General features: G+C 43.9%; 1 protein-coding gene across 1 annotated transcript in view; it reads left to right on the top strand.

The window, feature by feature from the left end:
• utp20 (UTP20 small subunit processome component) overlaps positions 1 to 20,307 on the top strand; it is a 55,799-nt gene that overhangs the window by 5,365 nt on the left and 30,127 nt on the right. The window contains exons 11-31 of the mRNA XM_056277096.1: positions 112 to 189; positions 796 to 965; positions 2,309 to 2,467; positions 2,786 to 2,874; positions 3,096 to 3,201; positions 3,911 to 4,061; positions 4,432 to 4,494; positions 4,639 to 4,806; positions 5,106 to 5,182; positions 5,811 to 5,890; positions 7,432 to 7,699; positions 7,845 to 8,024; positions 9,740 to 9,830; positions 11,737 to 11,822; positions 16,398 to 16,523; positions 16,685 to 16,851; positions 17,561 to 17,769; positions 18,157 to 18,300; positions 18,593 to 18,672; positions 19,132 to 19,367; positions 19,708 to 19,852. Of these exons, the coding sequence (XP_056133071.1) occupies positions 112 to 189; positions 796 to 965; positions 2,309 to 2,467; positions 2,786 to 2,874; positions 3,096 to 3,201; positions 3,911 to 4,061; positions 4,432 to 4,494; positions 4,639 to 4,806; positions 5,106 to 5,182; positions 5,811 to 5,890; positions 7,432 to 7,699; positions 7,845 to 8,024; positions 9,740 to 9,830; positions 11,737 to 11,822; positions 16,398 to 16,523; positions 16,685 to 16,851; positions 17,561 to 17,769; positions 18,157 to 18,300; positions 18,593 to 18,672; positions 19,132 to 19,367; positions 19,708 to 19,852 (2,873 nt within the window). The remainder of the gene's footprint in view (positions 1 to 111; positions 190 to 795; positions 966 to 2,308; positions 2,468 to 2,785; positions 2,875 to 3,095; positions 3,202 to 3,910; positions 4,062 to 4,431; positions 4,495 to 4,638; positions 4,807 to 5,105; positions 5,183 to 5,810; positions 5,891 to 7,431; positions 7,700 to 7,844; positions 8,025 to 9,739; positions 9,831 to 11,736; positions 11,823 to 16,397; positions 16,524 to 16,684; positions 16,852 to 17,560; positions 17,770 to 18,156; positions 18,301 to 18,592; positions 18,673 to 19,131; positions 19,368 to 19,707; positions 19,853 to 20,307) is intronic.

Genomic DNA, 20,307 nt, shown 5'->3' with positions numbered 1-20,307 from the left:
TGTTCATGAATTTGTGAGTGTTTGTAAAAGAGAAAGTGAAATTTTGTGTCTGTATACACCTGTGTGTCTGTACTGTTCTCTCTGACTCCTCACCTCTGTGTTCTCCTCCAGGTGTTTGGCAGCAGAATGGAGCAGGCCCTGATCCTCGAGTTCACCAAGGAGATGTTTACTATGAAGCAGTTTGAACAGGTTGGTTTTGAGTTGTCATGCTAGTAAAATATGCCCAAATGCAGTGTGTTTGACTTGAATATGACCTATAGCTTCAGTAATTTTACTCCACTGGGAACCTCCCGCAAGTCTGAGGAAATAAAAACTTGTCAGCATTCCCAGAATTTGATGTCAGTGGTCACCAGTTGCTCACAGATGATGAATTTGTTTGTGGCAAACATTATAAAGACAGTTAGTACAATGATGAATGCTGATGAGGATGATCAATTTATAATTTAATAAATGGTTTCCGGTACCAAAAAGACATGTGATTGTTTTCCTTTTGCACTACAAAAGCTAACTGAAAAAAAATAACCATCTAAAACATGGATGATCATGGTGTCTGGTTAAAAGACAATGATGAGTTTAAGATTAGTTGACAGAGGTTTACTTGGATTGATTCAGTATTCTGGCTGACCTTCTTTAACGCCCTCTATCTGTCTTCTTTTCATCTGTCTGTTGGTCTCCATCTCTGTTGCTTTCTCTCCCTTCTGTGGTCCTCGATCTTCTCGCTTTGTGCCACTTTCTCACACGCTCTCGCTCGGTCTCTGTCTCTCTGTGCCTCCTCCTTCCTCCCTTCTCTCTCAGCTCTTCCTCCCCAGTCTGTTGCGATTCATTACTGGGTTGTTTGCCGATGGGGACCCCGCGTCTCGCCACAGCGGCCTGGAGGTGCTGGTCAGTCTGATCCTAGCCAAGGCCCCACCACCTACAGACGGATCAATGGCTTTTGAGACCTACCCACTGCTTTTCACTGGACAGTCCATAGGGTGAGACACCAAACACAGCTTTCAGTAGGATGGATTGGAGCTGCATTTTCTGCTATATCTTAGTCGAACAACTTTTGATTAATAGACACTACTATAGTTTCTAAATTTAAATGCCTCAATAGGCTTATATAGATTTTACCAACCGTATCAATTTGGACAGAGGGGAGAGGGCAGAAATGTGTGTTTTTCTTTCCAGAAGTAAGTTGTGGTGTATATGTTTGGAGTCAGTGGCGTGCTCAGTCCTCTCTGTAGTTAAGTAATATATTTGTTGGGTGCTCTTTGGTCCAAGGTTAGTAGTTTCAGATGAGAAAAAGAGAAGAAATCTCTCTGACCAAGGCACTCCGTGTAATTAAAAATGTCTTTATTGAAACTTAGACATATCCAAAAAGGACCTAAAAATGCCCACGCGTAGCGGTTTGGGCCTTCTTCAGGGCATAGTGAGACAAAATGGGAGTCACTCCCGTTTTGGGCCTTCTTCAGGGCATAGTGAGACAAAACGGGAGTGACTCCCATTTTGTCTCACTATGCCCTGAAGAAGGCCCAAGCCACTACGCGTGGGCATTTTTAGGTCCTTTTTGGATATGTCTTAAGTTTCAATAAAGACATTTTTAATTACACGGAGTGCCTTGGTCAGAGAGATTTCTTCTCTTTTTCTCATCTAAGTTGTGGTGTAATTGGACTGGTGAGAAACACATTCACTGTGTATTTGATCACAATTTAGGCCTCCCCTTTTTTCTTTTTTTTTTACTCCCCAATTGCACTTGGCCAATTACCCCAATCCTCCGGGCTGTTCCGGTCGCTGCGCCACCCCCTCTGCCAATTCTGGGAGGGCTGCAGACTACCACATGCCTCCTCTGATACATGTGCAGGCGTCAGCCGCTTCTTTTCACCTGACTGAGGAGTTTCACCAGGGGGATGTAGCGCATGGGAGGATCACGCTATTCCCCTCAGTTCCCCCTCCCCCCCAAACAGGCACCCTGACCGACCAGAGGAGGCGCTTGTGCAGCGATCAGGACACATACCCACATCCGGCATCCCACCCGTAGACACAGCCAATTATGTCTGTAGGGACGCTTGACCAAGCCAGAGTTAACATGGGGATTTGAACTGGTGATCCCCGTGTTGGTAGGCAATGGAATAGACTGCTACACTACCTGGACACCTGTACAGTTGTTTTTTAATAGTGATCACTAATAGTTCACCTTGGGGCTGCTCCCCATTTATGTTAAAGTAAAACAGGCAGTTCGGAAGAAACAGAATGGTGTAAAAATACCCTTAGTGGCTCAGCTTCTCTAATAGGTGTGTATTTTCTCTTACTGTAGTGTGCGGTGCAGGAAGGCAGTTGACCAGGCCAGCTCTACAGACCCTAGAAAGGGGGCAACACCGGTCCCGGAGCTAGTCCTCTCTCTCATTAACCTGCCACCCAACGACAACCAGCCCATCACCGACCTGTCCTTGTCATGGGCTGGCCTGGTGCTCCTGCCACACCTCAGGTATACTGACACCACAACACACCCATTAACACACACACATCTCCACATACACGAACATCTCCACATACACGAACCCACTCTGCAAAACAGACTCGTGACCTTGCACATATGAAGTGCATGAAGGTGTAACATACACTCTGCAGCATATGCTGCATCTTTCCCATTTAAACTTTATAGAGAATTATCTACTGAAACAATGCAATTTCCCACTTGTTTTAGTTTTTCATCATTTGCTTGGTTTACACACAAGGTTTGGACAGTGGTGGAGCTTATCCAGAAGGTGCAGTAAGGTGCTTAATCCTTGGTTTTATTTTTCAGGCCTCTGGTTTCAGCTGGTGTGGTTGCAGCGGTGACAGCCCTCCTTAACCACCTTTTGTGTGAGGTTGAGAAAGAGAAGCTGGGAAAAGGTATGAGTTATTAATCTGAGAGGGCCAAAGCATTAAAAGAGCCTTATCTATCAGTTTTACTTTGACGTTACATTTACATTTCAACATGAAGGGCTTTGAGCTAACTCTCTTCTAGATGGACCTAAAACGGGTAACGTAGGAGTTCAGTGTTTGGGGGTTAGACCTAACCCTAACCCATGCAGACCGTTTAATTCATGTCTCTCTCTCCCTTCTCTCTTTAGCTGGTCTCTTTGTGGCGAGACAGGCTCTCAGTTGTCTCCTCTCTCTGGATGGCTCTGCACAGCTACTCTCACTGGTTCCAGTAGATAAGGTCACCTCAATCCTTAGGTAAGTATTGCATTGTGTGTGTGTGTGTGTGTGTGTGTGTGTGTGTGTGTGTGTGTGTGTGTGTGTGTGTGTGTGTGTGTACAATACTGTAATATAATACTTTAATATAATTCAGAAACTTTTTTGAAGGAATGCATGAAGTAAGGAGGTCATAGGAAGTTAGTTTTTATGCTTGTTCGAATGGACCATTGCCTGCCATTCATGTACTCGAAGGAAAAACAGTTCCCCTTTGGTTGCAGGGGGCAAAAGGTGTTTCAAGTTAATTTTATAGGGCATTTGCATACTGTTATCTACCCATTTGTATGGACATAGTTCCCTTCTTTCACACAACACTGCATTATACAACATCTTAGCATCAACACAGAAGACACATCTTCCAAAAATTCATCAGAAGGTTGGTTACTTGTAAATAAAAAGCTAATTTTTCAGAGTGCTTAGAAATGTCTAGAATCCAGTATATCTGCTCTTAATTTGATAGATATCCACTCCAAATGGCTTTGTTGGGGTATTATCACTGAATGCCGAATTATTATATTTTTTTATGTTAGACTGGAATACTTCTTCAAGAAATTTACCTTCACCATGACTGGTGAAGGTCAATGGTGGTCCCAGTCTAGTCTAGTCTAGTCAAGTCAATTTTATTTGTATAGCCCAATATCACGCAGGAAGCGTATGTTGTATGTAGCATGTTCGTTCTTTTTCCTGACAGGAAATTCCCCACCGACCTGTCGGCCCTGTTGCTTGGAGATCTCTACTACACCCGCCTGTCACTCAGCGGTGTCTCCCAGCACCTGTCCCACAATGCACTGCTGGAGCTCTATCAGATTCTGCACCCCAACATCTCCTCCAACATCTCCAAAGTGAGATCAGCCATAGCAACAGAAACTGTTACCTATTCAAATTTGATGTTTTGATATTTCGAAAGCTCACAATATGGTTAACATTCCTCATTGAAATAGCCCTTCTAGCCATCGAGTAGCTGATTTTCTTGTGACTAGCAGTGGTCATTGATCTCACTGAGCAATGAGCAATACTAAACAATGCTAAAGAGTTTTCCAAGTTTTATCCAATATTGCTTTTCACTACATTGTGGCAAATGCTAGGAGAAAATAAATGACAGATTGAAATTCAGGCCTTTGTTTGCAGTCACTTCATATTGTCTACAGTTGTAAGGCTGACTTAATGACATCATCTATGGAAATCCTCACATAATTTATTTTTTTCCCCCAGATCCGTTTGCTGACTCTGAGGATGCTCAATCATTTTGAGGCAGAACTTCCCGCACAGCCTGAGGTACAACTTTCATTAAAGCGAGGACTGTCACACAGCTAAAAAGGAAATTACGCAGAAATCAAGATCTGGAAAAGGAATGTAATTTTGAAATGAAATTCAGAAATTGTGTTTTAATGTATGTTTGTTGTGTTTGTGTCCATCCAGGGGGAGGAGAGTGTGGAGGTGCAGCTGGTGTTTGCGGTGTGCCTGCAGGCGGAGCTGGTCCCGGCCTCGGTGCAGGACTACAGAGAGAAGCTGCTTCATCTCCGCAAACTCCGACACGACCTGGTCCAGTCTTGTCTCCCCCAGGGTCCACATGGCACCTTCCAACAGGTACTCATTTTATGGTATTTGACGACAGTAATCATATTTTATTTTTTTGTAAATTTATCAGGAAAACAACCAAGATCATGTGGAGTGCATTTAGTGCCTAAAAGACTGTATTATACATATCTTTGTTGAAAATACACACATGGTTCTGAAATTTCCACTTGTTGTCACATTGTTCTGCAAGTTTAGAGTAGATTTGGAAAATTTTATCAGGAGATCACATACTTTGCTTTCTCGCATGATATAAAGGATAATTCAGAACATACCATGCTAACACAGGTTGGTTTCTGCCTCCACTTCAGGTGCCTCTACGTTATCTCATAGCAATGCTGTTCGTCAACTTCAAGCCATTATGGGACCCAGTGATTGAACTACTGGTGTAAGTAGAAGTGGCCTTGCCACAATTGAAGTAAATCTTAATAGACTTAAAGGAACACCTCAGAGTTTTGAATGAGTTGTTTTTTTTGTTTTGCCTCAGTGACCTGTCACATTAAGGGGGTATGTCACAGAACTTGTCCCTCCTCTATAAAAAAAAAATAGCTTGTAACATTATTAGCATCTTTCATCAAAATCTGTATGAACAGCTGCCAAAAATAAAATATTTTAAATACAATGCAAATAAACCATCAAACCATTTCAGTCAACCAATATAACCCTTTTTCCACAAATGTTGACTAGTGGCTGTTATAAAAACATAACAAAACAAATGTCAGCTCAAATTAGATGAGACATTATATCAGTTAATTACTGATGTGTGTATTTGATTCCGTTATTATAAACAGCAAAGAAACAAGGTACAGATAAGCATACATCAACAAACAAGAACTAAAGATAACACGTGTTCTTACTAACAAAGTGTTTTACAGCAGCTAGAATAAATATATAGCATTTTCACTGTCAGCTTAATGTAGGATGTTGAAGTTGTTAAGGTATCCCTTAAAAAAGAAAAACGAGATCTACTTGAAATGTTTGAACCCTTCCTTGTATGACTTCCCGTCTTCTTGCAGGAGCCACGCCAGAGAGATGGACAACAAAGACTTCTGGATGGTTTACTATGAACATCTGGAGCTGGTGGCAGGTCTTGCAGGTAAGGCTGCCTGCTACTTATGCCGGTTTGGCTGGTGGATCATGCAAAAAAGGTTTGCATGTGAGGCCAGTTTATTTATCTGCCATAGAGACTGTATCCAGGGTTTAGTTTACCAGGAAGGCAAACACCTTTAACTCACCACTGCTCCCCTTTATTATTTTAGCAGTCTGTTGCATCTAGCAAATGAATAGCACTGGGAAAAGAAACATAAAACGGAAACATGCATTGTGACCCCCCCCCAACAAAAAAAAGCACAATTCTGCACTAATTTTTAGTCAGATATTTGGAACAACACAAATAAATGATCATAACATTTAAAACTATATAAATATAATTATATAAGACTCATAAATATCAAAAAGAAGTAACAAAACAAGTAGAAAAAATGTAGTATATAAATACCAATAAAAAGAGAATCAAATTATTACACTATTACTCTATTGCTAGCAAAAAACACAACTAAAATAAATTGCACAAATCCTATATCACCCAAACAGAATCAATCAGTCAGTCAAGTTGCATTTTATGTAGCGCTTTTCTATCTGCAACAGCCACTCAAAGTGCTTTACAGTTAATTAATTCACAACACACTTATAAAGAAGAGAACCTGATTATTACAATATTGCACTTCAAATAAGTAACACACAAACTAAATTGCACAACTGCATCTAAACATTGCCCTTTCGTGCCTTTATCATTTACATCATGAGAGATCTGCCCAGCAGCTGCATGGTTAATACTGACAACAGCAAGGCCACTAAGGCGTTCCTGTGACATGGTGGACCTCAGGTAGGATTTGATGAGCTTCAGTTTTGAAAAGCTCCTCTCTGCTTCAGCTGCGGTCACTGGAAGAGTAAGACAAACTGAGAGCAGTCCACAGATTTGGATAAATTTCTGAGGGCTCCCTCTCATGTGTAAATATCAGCAGCTCAAGCAGTGTCATGGTCACGAACAGGACCAGCGCATGCACTTCTGCCACTCGAGGTGAAAAACAATTATTGCGCCCCTCTGTTGCAACGTACCATACCAACAACAACACAAAGGCCAATACGCCATACACATAAAGCAAAAACAGCAAGAACAATCTAACACTAATATGCCATACAGATAATTCAGTCTAGTGCAATGCTAGTGTGCTCAGTGTCAACAATATGTGTGACGCAATTTACATACATTTTGCAGATTCATATGCAAATAATGCACCAAACAGGTTTGCATAATAGCTCCAATAACCTGGTTCCAAATTCTTTACAGCAGTCATGACGGCACATATAGCTATTTTCCAAATAATCAAATTTCAGCTCCTCAAACTTAATAATACCAGTGCAAATCTCTCCTATACCAATTGCCTAGTTCGCCTACATGGATGTGCCGGCAGTGGTTGGGAAACCGATTGCACAAATGTCATTATTCCGATTTTTTTTTTTTGTGTAGCCCCGTGCCGCCCCCTGCAAGCTGTCACCCATACCTAAATCCGCTACTGTTGTGACAGATAATTTAATTGGTAACACATGGTAACCCTTCCCTTCTGCCTGTCTTAGAGAAAGAACTACAGGAGAGCAGTGAAGATGAAGACAGTGAAGACATCACCAGGGAGGCTGATCTCCATGGTGAGCCAGGCTGTGATGTCATCGAGAGCGGAGATGTGGGCGTGCTCTTCTTGCATCAGGCGAAGCTTTCCTCTGACTCCAGCGAGAGGTCAGACTTCACCAACTTCCGCGGCCTGCTGTGGCGTGCCATGGCCCTGGCACCTGACAGGGTAGAGCCACGCAGCCGGGAACTCAGCCCGCTCCTGCTCAGGTTTATCAGGTGAATAGCTCAACAAGAACACTTTTTTACATTAGCTACAACAGAAGTTAAACAGATGTTATTTATTTTTCCTTTAACATGACGTTCTGCCTCTCATCCTGTTTAATTATGCCCTTTGCCCCGCCCCTTCCAATTTGAATGGTAGGAATGAATTTTTCCCCGCTGACCTCCTGGTGGCACCAACACAGGATCTAAGAAATAAGAACAGTACTGCACCAGGGGAATCTATGATGGCTGGGGAGGAAGAGGAGGAGCAAGAGGAAGATGAGGCAGAGGAGGGAGGAAGACAGCAGAAGAAGGCACTTCCGAGGAGAGCTGCTGCCAAGTGAGACACGAAAACAGTTTCCAAACCTGTTTCCAAATTTGTCATCACGCTTTCATATACCTGTCATACCAATGGCAAAATGTAACTTTATATCCATTAGTAGAGTTGTTCGAGTCTTTCTTAAATTTAGACTCAAGGCTAAAGGTACCTGAGCTGCCTTTGCTAAATAATATACTCTGAATGTTACAATTTTTAATAATTTGGTACGTTGTTGAGTTTATCAAAGGGCAGCTTACGCCAGTGATGTTCCATTGAGCTAGACCCTCGACAGCTCCAACAGGCTCAACAGTGCATTTCACCCTCTTGAAGCCATCGCTTAGGTGTCCACTAAGCATAAAATCTGTGCCACTTTTAACTATATTTCATCTACCTAAAGTCTCCCAAGCTGATAAAGATTTTGTGGAGGTGGTTTGATATTTAATATACTTTATTGATCCCCATGGGGAAATTCTTCCTCTGCATTTAACCCATTCTAGCTGTGTAGCTAGGAGCAGTGGGCAGCTGCTGTGCAGCGCCCGTGGTAGCAAATTATTGGTAGCAAGTGCAACTGCAGTCCCTTCCGCTACATTTCTCCACCCCAATTCATGGACCCTGTTTTTTGGGAGAGACTGCCTTGATAATAGTAATAATAATAATAATCATTACATTTATATAGCACTTTTTTAGATAACCAAAGCGCTTCACAGAGAAGGGGGAAAACTCACCTCAACCACCACCTATGTGTAGCACCCACCTGGGTGATGCACGGCAGCCATTTTGCACCAGAATGCTCACCACACATCAGCTTGAGGTGGAGAGGGAGGAATCATTGAGCCAATTACACAGGGGGATGATTAGGTGGCCAGATGGAGACAGCCAGGTTGGGAATTTTGCCAGGACACCAGGGGACCCCCTACTCTTTGCGATAAGTGCCATCAGATCTTTAAGGACCACAGTCAGTCAGGACCTCAGTTTAATGTTTCATCCGAAGGACGGCATCTCCTACAGCACAGTGTCCCCGTCACTACGCTGGGACATTGGGATTTGATATTTGTTGATTTTATTAGTACCAGAGGGAAAACTGCCCCATACTGGCCCACCAACACCACTTCCGACAGCAACTCAGTTTTCCCAGGAGGTCTCCCATCCAAGTACTAGCCAAGCCTATACCTGCTTAGCTTCCATCATTTGGCAGAGCCAGGGTACATGTTGGTATCACTGCCTTGTTACCTCTTGAAGCCTCCTCATGCCAGTGTATTTGGTCCGCCATTATCCCTTCCCAATTGAGTTTTATGTCAACATCATCCCTGACTCTGCCGGGGCACATTTGAAATCCTCTTTTAGGCTAGAAAAAGCAACTCTTGGGAATATTTTTCCTTCATACAAAGCTGTGCTGCTAAAACAACCCTGAAATGGCAATCTGACACTTTCTCAAAGGCTTCAGTCAGCTTCCATTCCATATTTTACTGACTTGCATAATCATTAATTATCAATTGCACTCATGATTGCTGTAAACATTTAAAATAGGACTACAGTATGTAAGTTTGAAGCCTCTCCATGTGCATTACAGTACTTTCAACACTGCATGTACATATTGCATCTCTGGCACCATGTAACAGCTGTACAGCGTTAGAACATGGGGTTGGATTTATGACTGAATAAATATTCAATTTAAATGTCGGTAGAAGCTGTTGTTGCTGTGTTAAGACTGTGTATGTGTGTGTTTTTCCCTACAGACAGTTGATAACCCACCTGAAAGTGTTTTCCAAGTTTACTAATCCCCGTGCTTTGTACCTGGAGGCCAGTCTTGCTGAGCTGTATAACCAGGTAATCCTGCAGCTATAAATAATCTTGCTAATATCTAGTCTCATAACTGTGGTCAGTGTCATGGCAACTGGATGGAAGCAGGCTGCAGTTTGGGATTAGCTCTAGATTCAAGTTTCAAAGGTTTATTTTTTCACATACTTCACATACAAGTGCAGTGAAACGATTTTTTTTCTTTTATTTGGCATTTTTTACCTTTATTAGATAGTGACAGTTAAGAGGCAGACAGGAAATGGGAGAGAGAGAAAGAGAGGGGTATGACATGCAACAAAAGTTGCCAGCTGGAATCGAACCAGCGATAGTTACGACCATGTGGCCATGTGGTATGCACTGTAACAATTAGGGTATGGAGGCGCCAAGTGGAATGACTTTTTGGCAACCTTAAAACTGCAACAAGAGAAATGAACAGCAATAGTAATAAAATACATTAAAATTCGGGAAAAAAAGTTAAAACTATCCGGGGAGTAGGGACATCCGGGTGGCATGGCGGTCTGTCCCGTTGCCTACCAACAAGGGGGTCGCCGGTTCGAATCCCCATGTTGCCGCCGGCTTGGTCAGGCATCCCTACAGACACAATTGGCTGTGTCTGCGGGTGGGCAGCCAGATGTGTGTGTGTGTCCTGGTCGCTGCACTAGCGCCTCTCCTGGTCGGTCGGGGCGCCTGTTTGGGGGGGGGGGCAATAGCGTGATCCTCCCACGCGCTACGACCCCCTGGTGAAAGTCCTCACTGTCAGGTGAAAAGAAGCAGCTGGCGACATGTATTAGAGTAGACGTGGTAGTCTGCAGCCCTCCGTGGATCGGCAGAGGGGGTGGAGCAGTGACCAGGATGGCTCGGAAGAGTGGGGTAATTGGACAGATACAGTTTGGGAGAAAAGGGGGCAAAAAAATCCCCCCCAAAAAATATCAAGCGAGTAAACAAGGTGTATACCGGTAAATACATATATGCAATATGCAGTTGCTGTATACAAGTACAAGTACAGCTATTCAAATAGACTGAATGAGTAAATTGTGAGACAGAGTGGTAACAGTGGTAAAAGTGGCAGTAGTATTACAAATGTAATTCTTATGGTGTGTTAAATGTCCTTATGGCGCGGGTGAAGAACCTCCTCCTGAGTCTCAGTGTTCGCCTTGTGGCTGCGAAGGTGTCTGCCTGACCGACCGCAGTGGCTGAACTAGTCCATTATTGGGGTGATGGGGATCCATTAATAGTCCTTTTTGCCCTGGTCTTGCACCGCCTGGTGTATAAGTCCTGTCAGGGGACCGTACCATTCCCTGCAGGGCTTTTTGGTCTTGAGAGGTACCATTTCCGTACCAGGCGGTGAGACACCCTGCCTTTCTCAGTGGCACCAGAATAAAAGGTTTTGTGGATCTGTGGGGAGACCCTGAGCTTCTTCACTTGCCTGAGGTGATAAAGACACTACCTCTATTTGATTATGTTGAAGGCTAAAGCTTTTCAGTGATGTTAATCTTGATTTTTTTTTTTTTTTTTTATGGAGAGGATTTGCATTGCATCATAACACCATGAAGAAATTAAAGCAGTGGGAATTTGTTTTAATTCATTGTACGGCTTTAAAAAATATTCGTTTAATTAAGCAGACTTCAACATTTGGTCTTTTTCCCAAGTATACAGAGCAGATGTGTCATATCTAACATAGCTTGGATCTGTGCAAGTAAAGAGGCCAGCGTAGTGCTGATTTGTTTAAAGATTCAAAAACACAAACTAATGTTTGAGTACTGTCACTGGAAAAATGACTACACCCTGTCATCACTGCATCATACTGTATCATATTTTCAGCTAATATTTCTTTATTCATTTTTTCCTTATCTCGCTTTTCTCCTCCTCTGTGTGTGTGTGTGTGTGTGTGTGTGTGTGTGTGTGTGTGTGTGTGTGTGTGTGTGTGTGAATTCAGTTGTTGTGCCATCAGGACCAGCAGATTCAGAAGGCAGCACTGGAGTGTGTCCTCGCATACAAAGACTCCAACGTACTGCCCTACAAGTAAGGTGTCTTTTACAGAATTGTCTTTATACTGCTGGGTCCTTTGTCTCTGTCCTCTGAAAAGCTCATTCACATTGCCAAGCTAGCAAAGCTCATAAAACCCCTTTCTAAGGATGTGTGGGGAGTCAGTAGCAATGATACAGTAATGTTTCATATGAAGTAATGCTATCTCATGCTCCCTTTCTACTCTCCTTTCCTCTCAAGCTTTATCTTTCCTGAGCTTTCAGTATCCATCAACCATCCTCCTTCTCTTTTCCCTTTTTCTCTCTATTACTCCTTCCTTCTTTTTCAATCCCTTCCCCCTACCCCCATGTCTCCCCGTTCTCTCTCTCTCTCTCTCTCTCTCTGTCTCTGTCTGTCTCTCTGTCTGTCTGTCTCTCTCTGTCTCTGTCTGTCTGTCTGTCTGTCTCTCTCTGTGTCTCTGTCTGTCTGTCTCTGTCTCTGTCTGTCTGTCTCTCGCTCTCGCTCTCAAACTCTTGGTCAATGGGGTTCATTGTAAGTGACCTTGATAGGGATCAGGATTCTCATCAAGGGCCCCTCTTCAGTTACAGGAGGCTCCATGGCTGCTGGCAGGAATGCTAAAATGTTAATATCCATATAGCTGTTGAATCTACTGGACGTTGTGCCCCTGCGCTGTTATCAAGCTATCCATTTACTGCACCCCGAGCCAACCTGCAGATGGACGCATAGTCAGGAGGAGTAACGTTACAAATGATGGCCTGTTTGCACAGCCACAAAGGATCTAGCTGTTACATTGACAAAGGTTTTGAAGAATAACCCATGGCCCATTGTGAAGGCCCTGTCATCTGCTAGGTGATACTGTCGAATTCCTCGCTGCTAAAAGGTCTTGGTGTGTATCTGAAACCTTACTAGATTCTACGTGTGCACTTATGTTTCACATCCATGTCTGCTGAGGCGGAAAAGAAGACATTTTTGTTAGTTATTAGTTTCTTGTAACTTCATTATGGGGGACACAATGGGTAGCAGTGTGACATAGTAAACAGGGAAATCATTCTTCAACTGTTGGATTATGAGCTCTGTCGTTTGGGTTAAAGCAGGGGTCAGGAACCTTTTTGACTGGGAGAGCCATAAAAGCCAAATATTTCTAAATATATTTCATTGAGAGCCATATAGTATTTTTAACGTATAATAAATTAAATATGTCTTACTTTTAATGCGACTTCTGGTGCTGCATGGTTTTGCTGATGGCCTTGTAGTCTGGTTCATACGTGGTGAGGTTGAGCTTCATGCAGGCGTTGAGGCTTCCATCAGTTAAACGTGAGCGTAGGTTGGTCTTAATGTTCCTCATATGCGAGAATGACTGCTCACATGCATATGTAGAGCCAAACATGGTCAATACGGCAATACTCACATGCTGCATTGTGTGGTATGTCACAGGAAGCTCGTTCCAAGTTTTAAGAATCAGCTGGTCTTCAGGTTGAAGATTTTTAATTTCTGTCCACTTGTGTTCCCTCGCCAGCTCTGCTCGCTGTCGCGCAAGACTTTCCAACTCTCCATTAAGTGACTTGAACTTACTCATCCACATGTCTGATGCCTTCAGGTCAGCAACTTCCAGCTCAAAGTCTCCGATAGAGACCCCGGGGATGCATGTCAGGTCGATTTTGTCCACTGCACACTCATGTGGATGAGTGATGAACTTGAAAAGACCAGTGCGCGCACGAAATTCTCCAAAACGTGCTTTGAATGACTGCAGGAGATTGGACGTAAAGCCAGCTAGCTGCTGGAGATCCAGATGTTGAGTGGAGTCACTTGCTAAGCATGCATCTCTAAATTGTTGCAGTCTTTCAAAGTGCAGAAGACGACCTGTTTCAATGTCCCTGAGAAAGACTTCCAGCTTGCTTTCAAATACAAACACTGCTTGTTGAAGGGATGAGATTGTATTTCCAATACCTTGCATTTTCACATTGAGCTGGTTCAGATGGCCAGTTATGTCCACGAGATAGTGAAACTGCAGGAGCCAGTCAGTGTTGTCTGGCTCAGGATGCTTGACGCCTTTCATTTCAAGAAAAGTCCGGATTTCACTCAGACAAGCTGCAAAACGGCTGAGCACCTTCCCCCTTGACAACCAATGCACGTTGCTGTGTAAAAGCAGACCGGGATAATGATTCCCAACTTCTTCTAACAGAGCTTTAAACTGGCGATCATTTAAAGCTCGGGCAACAATAAAGTTGACCACTCGAATGACCAGCGACATCACCTCACCGAGCTCCTGGCCACACGTCTGAGCGCAAAGCGCCTCCTGGTGCAGGATGCAATGAAAACTTAGGATGGCGCTCTTTTCATGTTCACGGAGAAGCGCTACAAATCCTTTGTTCTTCCCCAACATACAGGGTGCACCATCAGTACAGACAGAAATAAGTTTATCCATCGGTAGTTTTTTTTTCTTTAGCAAACTCCATGAAAGACGTGAATAAATCCTCTCCTCTTGTAGTCCCTTTCAATGGCAAAACAGCCAAGCTTTCCTCACGCAGTGTGTCACCTGCAGCATACCTGGCAATGATACTGCACTGAGACAGATGGCTAACGTTTGTTGACTCATCTAACGCGAGAGAAAAGTATGTCCCGGCGTTTATGTCCTTAATTTGTGTTACCTCGACTTGATTTGCCATCATGATGCTACGATCGTGCACAGTTCTTGCTGACAGGGGCATGTCTTTTATTCGTTTGATTATCTTGTCTTTATTTGGGAAGTCATCAAACAGTTCATTGGCCACATCAAGCATGAATGTTTTGGCATACTCGCCATCTGTGAATGACTTTCCATTCCTTACTATTGCCAAAGCAGCCGCAAAGCTAGCGGAATTCCCGTCACCTTGCTTGGTCCACACACGTAGTTGCTGCTGACTCATCTGCACTCTCCGCTGTAGCTCCTCGCATGCCCTTTCCCTGCTGTCCCCCCCGCTGGAGATTTCCATGCAAATGAAGCATGGTGCGTATCGAAGTGCCGCTTTATATTTGACCGTTTCATCGATGCAATTTTATCATTGCATATTAGACATACCACAGATCCTGCTCTCTCCACAAATGCAAATTCCTCTGTGCACGCAGCCTGGAATGCACGGTAATCCTCGTCTTTTTTTTCTTTTCGCCATCTTTTCCGTTACAAGGGTTGAAGCGGATAAACTAGTTGGCTATCTGATAAAATTGATTTCTTCACCTTTACAATGACCCGGACATGCTCGCGAGCCATTGGTTCCCGACCCGACCCACGGGTGACCCGTGACCCGTGAAATTTATCTTCAAAACTAATTTCTGTTTACTTTAAAATTACAAGTATTATTAAGAAATATCACAAGTATTTTAAAATCAGGTCCAAACTGATTTTTTTGAAAAAAAAAATTTTTCAACTCAAAATTGTCTGGGAGCCATATGCCGTCACCGGAAGAGCCATATATGGCTCGCGAGCCATAGGTTCCCGACCGCTTGGTTAAAGTGTACCGAAACGATGTTCCTTATCAGCATCATGTTTCTTGCTTTGTAGCTGATTCCGCCCTTAAATCTCTCTGTGGAGGTCTAAGTGCAGATTTTATATTAAGGGTGATCGATCAGCTATCACAGATCCTGTTTTGAGCAGGAATCTGTATCTCCTATCCTATGTATTCTCCTATCCATGGAAAGACAGTAGCCAACTGTAAAAGACTAGTTGTACTTGGTCAAGAATCAGGAGCACTTTGTCATTTCATTTCATGTACCCAAGTACATGAAATGAAATGAAATATCGTTTCCCCCAGCCCACAGCGGTGCAACACAAAGACAAAAACACATATCCAAACATTACAAGAACACAGTATATCAAACTACAAAAAAGTCACTGTGCGAGAGAACGAACGCAGGATGACTGTCGGAACTGCCGGTCTGTGTGGGCTAGCAGTTAGCTTAGCCTTCAGTGTTTCCTTCTCGGGTGCAGCCTGAGGCAGGGCCGTGGTCCCTGAGCCCACCAGATGCAGCAGACCAGGCTCCCCCAGCCGATCCAACACCAGCTCTCCCAGCCAGACACCTTTGATACACCTCCCCGCACTCCACATGACGACACTGAAAACACAGTCAACGCTAGGCGAGGCCACTGCCAGACCACCCTCGGCGTTATCGGAACTGCTAGCAGTTAGCTTAGCCTGCCCCGCTTCCGCGTCCTGTCAGACCACTCCCAGTGCTTCCTGTTCGGGCGCAGCTCCAGGCAGGGTCGCAGTCCCTGGGCCCACAGGACACAGCAGACCAAGCTCTCCCAGCTGATCCAGGGCCAGCTCTCCCAGCTATCAAATGAAGACAAACTTAGATGTGGACAAAGACACTGCATAGATGGTACTGGGTGAGGCTGCCGCAAACGTAAATTCGTGCCGCCATTTCCCTAAACTGGTACTGGGTGAGGCCGCTGCAAACGTGAATTCGTGCCGCCATCTTCCCACACTGGAAGCGGAAGGGTCTGTTGGGGTAGGTGGTGTTGATCCTTATGTGATCATGGCTATCATTTGACTCGACGTATTTTATCTGTGTGTGGTTGTGTGTGTGTGTGTGTGTGTGTGTGTGTGTGTGTACGTGTGTGTGTGTTGTGTTCAGGGAGAATCTGGAGAGACTGCTGGATGACAAACACTTCAAAGAGGAGATTGTCCTCTTTAATATCTCAGAGGAGAGCACGGTGATAAGCGCCTCGCACAGGGCCAAGCTCATCCCACTACTCATGAGGTAGGTTTTACAGCGCAGCAGAACCAAACTGACTTAAAGCCCAGTCAAGACCCCATTTGTCAAACGAAAAAAGAGAAACTTACACAAGCCCTGTTCTTTGTCTTGCTATATATTTATCTTCCAGTTACCAACCTTGTGTTCGCTGTTTCTGTGATGTGTAGGATCCTGTTTGGTCGACTGCGCACCAAAGCGGGCAGTAAATTCCAGGGCAAGGCGAGTGCCGCCACGCGCTCCTCCATCGTGCTGCGCTTCCTGGCAGGATGTCTGCCCGAGGAGCTCAGCATGTTCATCGACCTGCTCCTGGAGCCTGTCCGTCACCATGGCGAAGGTTTGACACCTCAACTCTAAAACACAGCAAGATCAGCAAAGTGATTTAGCACTTATAATTTCAATAGCAACACACATGGCATAGCTTAGTTTTAATAATTGCTCTTTCATAGTTCAGAACTGCTCAAAAATGATTTGTGTGTGTCTTTACCCATCTTTGTATTAGTATCCGTTTGGGAGGGGGAGTGTGTGTGTGTGTAGCTTGGGTTTGGGGTTTTGATGTTAATTTCTAGGGAGGCACGGTGGCACAGTGGTTAGCGCGGTCACCTCACAGCAAGAAGGTTCTGGGTTTGAGCCCTGGGGTAGTCCAACCTTGGGGGTCATCTCGGGTTGTCCTCTGTGTGGAGTTTGCATGTTCTCCCTGTGTCTGTGTGGGTTTCCTCTGGGTGCTCCGGTTTCCTCCCATAGTCCAAAGACATGTAGGTCAGGTGAATCAGCCATACTCAATTTGTCCCTAGGCATGAATGTGTGTGTGCGTGTCGGCCCTGTGATGGACTGGTGGCCTGTACAGGGTGTCTTCCTGCCTGCTGCCCAAAGACTGCTGGGATAGGCCCCAGCATCCCGCGACCCCGGTTGGGATGGATGTATGGATGGATGTTCATTTCTATTCACTTTCAATAAAGATGAAAGAACCCTAACCAGAGTTTCTACACAGCATAAGAATACCTTGTAGAAGAGGCACTTTTTAAGAGAATCTTTTGCCCTGCCAGGTCCGTGTCTGGCTGCGGTGGACAAAGCAGTAGCCGAGATAGATGCAGGTGCAATCCTGCCCCTGGGCCGCCAACACAGCCTGCTGAACATGATCAACGTAGTGATCCACAAACTGGGCCACCTCATCCACGGCTGCCTGCCCAAGCTGCTGCAGATCCTTTTGTGTCTCACAGCCTCAGTATCCACAGTCCTGGACAGCAGGGATCAGGTAATCAAGACCGCCGAGGACAAAATGAAATGAGACCCGCTCTGAAAAATGTAGAGAAGAAAATGGAGACACTTGTCCTTAAAGAAGTAACAGCAACATTTAAAGTAAACTGTGGTACAGACAATACAAGCAGTTACCAAAAAACCCAGACAAGCCTCGAAATGACTGTAAAACATACTAGGTCTAAATGGTTTTTGTTTGTTTAACTCGGGTAATGCATTAGAGTTTGGAAAAAAAAAGGTTTTGTTTTGTCAAACCAGAATGTAAAATTGGCGTGAAAATGTTTGAACTTGGGTTACTATTACAGCTACATATTAGGCCTTAAATTGAACCATAACCTCATATCATAATTTGCTGAATGTGTGTTATTGCTCTGTGTGTGCCCAGCTAAAGGCAGGTTGTATCAGTCCCCTGAAGAACTTGAGGCGGTTGGGTATCCTGCGCATTCAGGACTTCTTCAGTGGCTTCGAATCCTACGATTTCAGCCCAGACGAGCTGGAAAGCGTCTTCCAGGCTGTGGTCTGGCCTCAGGTAGATGCTGTACAGATGTGAACCCTCTCAGGTGTTTCAGATTATATTAGGACACACATTTCCAGCTAGGCTTCCTCAAAGTTATTTTGGATTTTATGCCATGGTTATCGTCACAAGCATTTCACTGTTCAGAATGACTCCATGTTATTTTTCACACGTGATAAATAAAGACTTTGACCTGCCTGTTTTGTTATAGTATTCGACTCAGATATTGAACATGTCTTTTGATAATGTCTATGCAGACTTGACAATTTCCATATTGTCCTTATTTGAATTTGCTCCTCCTTCCCAGGTGTGCCGTCTGCCCACAGAGAGCCCCTACTCCCCCACTCCCCTCCTCAAGATCATCCATGTGTGGAGCAAGAATGCCAGGTCAACATCTATAAAGTGGCTCTTTCATGTCTGTCCATCCTGATATGGCTCCCATGAAAGAGCTCTCTAGCATAGATTCAAAAATATTCTCTCTTCAAATTTCATCTCTGTGCCATCCACCTATCCCCCAGTTTGCTCTAACATTTTAACCATTTGACTCTTAAACTTAATTGTAAAACTCTATAAATCATTTACATATGAAGCACCACAAAAGTAGAAAATGCGGGGCATAAGGTGGAAAAGACGGCAGAAAGGGACAGTAATAACATGACTGTATCATCAACAAAGGAGTTAATTACTTAAAAGGGCCTAGCAAACAAATATAAAAACACACGGTATAAATATAAGCTGCATGCATTGTTCTTCAAAGTACTTCAGGAACTTGATGAGCACAGAAATATAGGGCCTGGCCATGTCCTCAACTGAACCCTTTCTCGCTTGTCTTTCTCTCTCTTTTAGGTATTTTCCCCTCCTGGCCAAGCAGAGACCAGACCACCCAGAATGTGACATACTTCTCAATGTCTTTGCCCTGCTCTCCGCCAAGAATGCTTCCCCAGCAACCATCTCCATGGTAATGGATGTGGCCGAATCCCTAGCAACCACAGCGGACTTTGTTGCCTCCGAGACCATAACAGAACTGAGCATCAATGGCTGTGTGTTCCCTCAGCCAGCAGAGGGCGATCTTATCACTTTAGGTCTGAAAAACATTTTTTTTTACTGCCTGTATACGTTTGTTTACTTTTTTATTGTTATTCATTCATTCATTCATTCATTCATTTGCTTACTTGTGAGGCATTCCTCCACAACCGATGTCCAATTATAGCCAACCACTGGCCAATGACCAACTACAGTATCAGTATTGGTGCATTCCTGATATTAAGCTTTCAAAAACTCCTTTACCCTAATACAGTCAAAATCATTTGAATTTTCATTTAAGCCTAGCCTTTGTGTTAGTTTAGTATCTGCCCAGTATCTGCCCTGCTGGTATGTCTCATAATCTTTTAATTTCAGCCTCCATGTTTTTGCCCCTTTCAGACTCTTTAAATAACGGTTCGAGACTGCTGCTGCCTCACATCTCCACCCTGCTGCACTACTTCAGTAGTGTTGTACGTAACACTGCCCGACTTAAAGTGAAGAAGTTTAGGACGCAGGTGGCCAAAGAGCTAAACATACTCTCCAAGTGAGTCCTTCTACCTCTGCACGTTGTTGGGCAGACGTTATTGACTTCTAATGGCAGTTTTTCATTTCCCAGCTTTGCTTTATTATGTTCCTTTCAAGAGTATCTTTTATAGATATTGGGAAAGTGAACTAAAATGAGTCATTTGCTCTGATTATTTTAAAGGAGACTGTAAAGACCCATAATCAAAAGCTAAGCAATCACATAAACTTGACCTCAACCATCCAATAAGTTAACACTCAATGAATGTAGCCGAATAGACCAGAATTGTATGCAGGTCTACTTTAGCAAACAAGTCATTGTCATTTAAAAGTGTAATGTGTAATTCCACTTGAATCTTGGCTCCTGTTATACGGTGATGTGATACAGCAACCGATCAAAGCAAGTGAGATAAACAGCTTCAAATAGAAAGGTAGCAGATACCAAGCACATTTGTCGACAACGGACATTTTTGGATG

Source organism: Lampris incognitus, chromosome 3 (assembly GCF_029633865.1).
Source record: "Lampris incognitus isolate fLamInc1 chromosome 3, fLamInc1.hap2, whole genome shotgun sequence".
Taxonomy (NCBI): Eukaryota; Metazoa; Chordata; class Actinopteri; order Lampriformes; family Lampridae; genus Lampris; species Lampris incognitus.
This window is presented reverse-complemented; position numbering and strand designations above follow the sequence as displayed.